The 7,164-nt window shown below is 48.7% G+C and overlaps 1 protein-coding gene across 3 annotated transcripts in view; it reads right to left on the bottom strand.

Moving 5' to 3' along the window:
* Window positions 1-1,114: 1,114 nt before the first annotated feature.
* The window catches only part of SLC1A4 (solute carrier family 1 (glutamate/neutral amino acid transporter), member 4), a 46,529-nt gene continuing 40,479 nt past the window's right edge, over window positions 1,115-7,164 (bottom strand). For 2 of the 3 annotated variants that reach the window (XM_011985495.1, XM_011985494.1), the window contains 3 exons: window positions 6,688-6,882; window positions 6,274-6,408; window positions 1,115-4,041 (listed from right to left, as the gene is read on the bottom strand). In XM_011985495.1, the coding sequence (XP_011840885.1) occupies window positions 3,807-4,041; window positions 6,274-6,408; window positions 6,688-6,882 (565 nt within the window). In that variant the 3' untranslated portion in view covers window positions 1,115-3,806. The remainder of the gene's footprint in view (window positions 4,042-6,273; window positions 6,409-6,687; window positions 6,883-7,164) is intronic. The other variant, XM_011985493.1, reaches the window with a different exon arrangement.

The following is a 7,164-nucleotide window of genomic DNA, read 5'->3' as shown; positions in this document are numbered from 1 at the left end:
AAAGTGCTGGGATGACAGGTGTGAGCCACTGCACTTGGTCTCCCCATTTTAAATATGAGACTGTGGCATGGAGAGGTTATCATGCCTAGGGTCGTGCAGCAGGCAAACAGCAGAGCTGGGAGTGGAACCCAGACAGCCTGTGGTCCTGCCTGCTACATTGTCTGTGCTATTCAGACACGATTTACAGTTCCTGTGAGCAGGTTCAAGTGGCTCATCAGATCAGCACTCCTTCTGATCCCCAGGGAAGAGATGGTTTGAGAGTGTAGATTTGCTCGTCTTGGTTTGGTTACATCAGAAAACTGACTCACCAAGTACTAATCCCAACCTCCAAACACTCTCCACAACAGAGAATCAAGGCAACCACATTTCAGGGTAAGAATCCAAATTGTTACTCCTAACAGGCCCCATCAGGCCCCTGATTGGTGTGAACTCCTCATCCTTTGGGGCTTGCCCAGAAATGAAAACTGGTTCCTGTATTATATGAAGAGCTGGAAATGTTCAGGTCAGAGAGGGGATCTGTTTCTTCAGAGGCTTCCACTCTGTTTGCAGGATAATCCTATTATAAGAGGTGTCTAGATTCCCTAATGTTGCTGGAATGTGGTGTCATTGAAAACAAGATTATATAAAAGCATGGGCTAGGTGTGGTGGTGCCATAGTAGAGGCATGGGCAACTGCTCTCTTTCAAGGACTTTCCCAGAATCCTAGGGCCTGGGGCAACTTCTTCCTGTTGTTCCTACTTGATGCTTGCCTTACGGCAGATGCTCAGTTAAGGCTTGTTGACCTAGTTGTTCTGACAAGACATAACTTTATGGAAGTATGTAGCAAAACCACACACTTTTTGCAAGAGCCCTGCTAGCGTGGTCTGGGAAGCCCCTGAGCAGCTTGACACTTCCCAGTTGCAATCTGGTGGCCGCAGAAGGATCAGCGACAGCAGCTCCAGCAGTAGCGCTGCCCCCTGAGCATGCCTGCCCTGCCTCAGGGGCTCGTGCCTGATGAAAGGAGCAAGGAAAACAAATCCCTTCAGTCACCCAAAACCCATCTCCTAGAAGAGCAACAGCTCCTCCATCAGCAAGTGCCGCTTCAACACACGAGAAGGGAATAAAGGAACTGCAGATTCCGGTGGAAACACTGTATTCATTTCTGAGGACTGTGCTATGTTTTAAGGCAACTGTCACACATACAAAACAGTCAGATAAACAGCATCTGAACAGATTTATGACAACATGTTAGAAAGAGAACAGCAGGGGAAACGTTTTCGGACAAGGAGATGTGAGATTTTCCCCAGTCAGGTAACCCTTGGTCTACCGACTCTGTGGACTGAAAACCAGGACGATACAAGGCACATTCTCTCTTCTCGCCTCCAAGAGGAAGGGCCACCTGCACACTCCTCGAAAGCACCCTTCTCCAGACTGAGACACGCTTCTTACTGCAGGGCCAGGCCACGACACAGGATGGTCAGCCAGTGAGTCTTAAGTCCAGCTCTAATTTCACGCTTTATGGCTTTGTGAAATTCATCTTTAGAAATGGGAAAATCAAGATACCAAAGACGTTCAACTTGTAGTTAATAGTTAAGTTCACCTCTATCCAAACACAAACTTGCTTGACTTGGAGCTAAAACTATATATACACATACACATATATACAACACATACACATAACACACATATGTGTGTATAGATATACGTGTGTGTATATACATATATGAAAGAAGAAAAAAGATTTACTGAAGCCTGAAAAATAGTGAGTGTTCATTTGCCATTTGGAATCAAACAATGTGATTGTTTCCCTTGAAAACAGAAGAGTATCAGCAACATGCTCTACCCAGCGGAGAAAAGTTTCCAGTTTCCTCTGCATGGTTCCTGGTCCCTCCTGGCTTCACAGGAGACTGGAATGGCTTAGCTGGTTTAAAGAGAGCTGGGTTTTCCCCCTGGCTGGGTCAACTCTGTGTCCCATGGCTCTTCTTCACCCCTTCTGCTGAGGCTCATGTCCCCAATTTTAAGAAGGGGGTGTGGCTCGATGGTCTCCATTCCATCTGCCCATTCTCATCTCAATGGTACACACATCCATAAACGTGTGCCCCTGCTGTAGGACCCAGGTGACACATAGCAACAGGGAAAACAAGGGAATGAAGGAGGCTAAACACTGGGGAGCGTTAATGGCCTGTTACAGGGTGGCAGAAACAGTGCCTGGGTCTGGGGTTCACAGCAAAATCAGGTGCCCAGAACCGTGGTGGAAGGTGGGGTTGCTAGTTCATGAAAACTTGAAGGACATTAGGAAGAGCCTGTGTCTGATGCTATCAAGTAACTACACATAGAACGAGGGCATGATAAAAGTCCTAACGCACATAGAGAACAAAGCCCTGCTCAGAAACGCTATCCTGACCAGCAGAAGGACTCCATGGAGAAAGCTGTCCCTTACATAAAAAAGAAGAGCATACTGGGTTAGCACTTGATATCCAAGACGTGAAATGGTCGTCTTCACAGATTAACAGTTTGCCTCACCAAATCCCTCTGAGGTAGGTAAGAGGCAGGTGACATTAGCCCCATTTTACAAATGGGGTAAAGTGAGGCCCCAGGACCTGTTACATCACGACTATGCGTCAACAGCCACAAACAGCAGGCTCTCAGATCTTCCCCCTCACTTAGCTTAGAACCGCGTCAGCAGATAATTGGAAAAACATGGACCATTTTGCTGATAATTTTAAACTTGGATGTACTGGCAAGAAAGGGATCTATATTTTGAAGTCAGCCAAAGCCAGGGGACCTGGGAACCTGCAAATGGGGGTACCCCACTCCAATTAGTACATGGTTTTCTCTGGGGTGGTGGTCGTTTTGTATTTGCTGCAGTGCAGCATTTTACAGAGCGTCCAGTTGAATTCAAATAATAGATGCGAAATCAACAAGCATCCTGAATGTGATGACTACATCATACCTCCCCAGTGAAGGAGGCCCCTCTCTGGCCTGTTGCCAAATCAGAGTGAATGGAGAAAAAGCTACAGTGTTGTCAGAGGCCCAGGCCTCCAGAAGGAAGCAGAAAAGTGCCCCAGGGCTGGGATGAGAACTGGGACAATTGTGTGTGAAACCTGTCCTGTCCTGATTAGATTAGAGAAAGCTGTGCCCCTCTTCGCCCCCTCTCCTTTTTCCTTTGACCTCAGAATCTAAGTTGTTTACCTAAGGCCGTGGACCAGAGACGCCCACAGTGCTGACACCCACCTGGAGTATTTCTAACTTGACATTGTGGAGCACCTGCAGTCTCCCAGAACCCAGGGATCAGAAGCTACCCACACCTCGCTATGGCACAGACTCTTTAAACACCTGAGTCCCAGCTCAGCAAAGTCCAGCCATGGCTAAGAATTTGAGCATTTTTTCAATGACTACAACTCGAGGCAATGCAACAGATGACCATAAACTCCCTTGGTTTGCTCAGAAAACATCTGATGCAGAGCTGACCGGGGACAGTGAAATACATCTACATTTTTCCCAGGCATAACCACAAGACCCCGTGAGTCCATGATTTCTTGAGCCTGGCAGCTCAAGGGGTTGTTTCCAAACAGATCCCTGGTGTACACACAGTTGCACCTGGACGTGGATCAAGCCGAATGTCAGAGTGTCCTTGTCCTTGGTAACCAGTTCCAGCTGGGGAGCCCGATGCCAGTGCCGAGAGGTAAGCCTCAGGCCAGCAACTGGGCCAAAGCATTGCTTGGGAGAGTAAAAGTTGGCAAGGGCAGTGCCCTGTGTCCATGACTGGCGGCTGGGTGAACAGGGTGGGACATCACTGCTGGCAGGCAAGCCCAAAGCCCAGCCCCATCACAGAACCGACTCCTTGGATTCCAGTTCTGGGGCATTGGCCACGGGGCCAGCGGGGTTCTGGTGTGTCACCAGGGGCGACGTCTCCTCCTCAGACTTGCAGTTGGGGATGGCTTCCACTTTCACCTCAGTCAGTTCCTGCTCGCCTTTCTTCGTGGCCTTCTGATTCAGGTGGTGGAGAATGCCCGCACCCAGGGCATCCCCTTCCACATTCACCACCGTGGTGGTCCGGTCCCTGGCGGGAAAAGAAGAGGCAGCTATTACATCTACTGCTGGGGGATCGGGTCCTGTCACAGGCAGCCTGGATGCCGAGGGAAAGTCATGATTGTGAGCGGCCCTGTTGCTTCCTGGAGAGCATGCTTCTAAGGCATAGACTTTACCTTGTTCTAAACTGATTTTCTTTAAACACTTTTTATTTTTATAGAAAGAATAAAAAAGAGCATAAAGAAGCAAACAAGCCACTCACCCCTAGTCCACAACTGAGTGAATCTGTGTGCACATTTTAATCTATTTCCTTCCGGTCACCTTTCTATACACGTATTTTATATGTATTAGATACCATCATTAAAAATCACACATAAGCCAGATACAGTGGCTCATGCCTGTAATCCCAGCAATTTGGGAGGCTGAGGTGGGAGGACTGTTTAAGGCCAGGAGTTTGAGACCAGCCTGGGCAACATAGTGAGATCCTGTCTCTACAAAAAATAAACAAATTAGCTGGGCATGGTAGTGTGTGCCTGTAATCCTAGCTACTCAGGAGGCTGAGGTGGGGGGATTGCTTGAGTCCAGGAGTTCAAAGCTTCAGTGAGCTGTGATGACACCATCGCACTCAGCCTGGACTACACAGTAAGACCGTGTCTCTAATAAGTAAACAAATAAACAAACATATTGGGATAATAGTGTAGATACAGTTTTGTGTCTAGCTTTTCTTCCACTGAATAACACACTGTGGGAGCTTCCCTTCTTTTTCTCATGTCAACGCTGCTTTACTGTGGATGTTAATCTTCATATGTGTTCCGCTGCCGTCGGCAAATATAAATACTACCTCAGAGAAAATATCACTGTCCTTTTCAGAAGTTAGCTTGTTGTGCTATAGATTAGCCAATACCATTCCCCTGTCCCTGGAGCTCAGAGGAAGTATTGTGCACATTTTGAAGAGAGGGGAAAATGTGATCTTCCCTGAGGGCACTGGGGAGCTGACTCCCCGCAGAGTGTGGTCCTGCTGTCTGCAGAATCAGAGGGGATGGGGTGGCTGGCGGGCTGTGTGACTTCAGGTCTCTGCTGGGCAGCTGGCCTGGTGCCCTATTTCCCTGTTCCTGGCCAAGCACCTCTTGGATGCCTCTTCTCCATGCACAGGAGGTGGCTGGGTGAGGAAGGAGAGGGGGCTTCTGTCAGCTCTGGTCCTGTCCAGCTGGCCAGCTCAGGCACAAAGTTCCCTCTGATGAGGTGTCTGGGCAATGCAGGTCTCTTTTGCAGATTGCACCCTCATTGCCCTGAGAAGCTCCTTCAAGTTGGAAAAACTACCATTTCCCCTACAGCAGGCCAGTCCACGAGCCCAGTGCCAGGCCCTGCCTGTGACGAACCTCTGGAGTGTCTCTCCTTGCTGACCTGAATTGAATGTTTCACCACATGCTCATTATTCTGTGTGCTGTTCCTGTGCTAACTCGCTCAATCTTCCCCCACAACCCTGGTGTGGCTGCTATGATCATTCCCATTTTACAGATGAGCAGACCAAAGCCTACACAGTGGACATTACACAACTATAGATAGCAAAGCTGGGATTTCAATCCAGGCACCTGGGCTCCAGGGCTCTTTTTCTTACCCACAGTCTCTTCTGTCTCAACTTTAGTACCTCAGCCAGCCTTCCTTATAAAACAGATATTGTTCATGCCTGCAAAAGGTATCACGTGACTCAAGGAATCCATGCACAGAAACTGTTTTGTGTCTTCACAGCGGCCCCAGAGATGTGGTCTGGATCGCACCTTCGTCCCTGCCTCCTCCTCTGCTGAGGCCGAGCCCGAGCCCAGGTCACTCACATCGGCATGGTTCATCCTCTCTTCCCTCACAGAAATAGCTCCTTGGAATTTTCCTGGCCAGGGACAATCATTCCCAAAGGATCACTGCTCCATCGACTTATTACTCCTATGCAGTCAACAACTCCGTAGACCCTCGTGTCCCCTGGGCCTGTACTGAGGGCCTCAGCTGTGGACCCCTACTTTACTGGATGCTATAAGCAAGTTCTTGGTAATGACATCTCATGGTCATTCCTGGATGTTCACGGGCATGTGACTCTCATATTGTTTAATTTTTCCTAGCTCTAAATCTTGCTGTGCCAGCTCCACTGTAGGCTCCTTCAGAAGGCTGGAGTGTATCTGAAGTTTCTCTGCATGCCCCAGGCCCAGCAGTGTCAAGCTCCCAGGGAACTCAGTGCAGACTCGTTTTGGTGTTCTTGGGACTTGTTACTTACACAATCCAGTCCACAGCCAGGATCAGAGACAGGTCATGAGTAGGCAGCCCAATGGCCTCCAGGATAATGGCAATGGTGAGGACCCCTCCAGCTGGCACACCTGCTGCTCCAACACTGGACGCTGTGGCGGTCACTCTAAGGGACAGCAGAGCAGGGCCAGCCATTAACATAGAGCATGGAGTGGACACAGAGAAATGCAGAGCATGCAGCTGCAATGTGACTGGAAACTAAAAACCATCCCACCATAGGCGCTGCTGGCTATGCCCTTAAGAGTCAACATACGCTCTTCAAGTAACGAATCCCCACTGTCCTCATTTTACTAGCGAGACACCAAGTCGTGGTGAGATTGGTTTTTCAAAGGAAATCACAAGAAAAACCTTCAGTTTTGGACCAGGGAAAGAATGAGGAACTTACAGAATGGTGAAAATCTGTCCTGCGTTGAGCTCTACGTTGTTGAGTTGCGCAATGAACACCGCGGCCACACACTGGAAGATGGCTGCTCCGTCCATGTTGACGGTGGCCCCGATGGGGAGAATAAACCGGCTGATCCTCTTGTCCACACCATTGTTCTCTTCAATGCACTTCATCATCGAGGGAAGGGTCGCTGAGCTAGAAATGGGAAAAACAAACCACCAGACATGACAACAGTCCCAGGCAGGCTAACATGTGTCTTGTCTCAGGCCCCAGAACAGAACAATTAGCACCATCTTCGTTTCTGGCTTTCTTCTCATGAAATAAGGGAAAAAACAGAATCACTTTAAAACTTCTGTCACAACACGAGGCTTTGGCAACGCCCGAAATACTTAAAATATGACTGCCTTCATTTACCTGTTCTATTATTTACTTGGATTCACGTGTTCCAAGTTTCTTAAGTGCATATTGCTTCCTGGT

The sequence above is a fragment of the Mandrillus leucophaeus genome, unplaced genomic scaffold (assembly GCF_000951045.1).
Source record: "Mandrillus leucophaeus isolate KB7577 unplaced genomic scaffold, Mleu.le_1.0 Scaffold285, whole genome shotgun sequence".
Classification (NCBI taxonomy): Eukaryota; Metazoa; Chordata; class Mammalia; order Primates; family Cercopithecidae; genus Mandrillus; species Mandrillus leucophaeus.
This window is presented reverse-complemented; position numbering and strand designations above follow the sequence as displayed.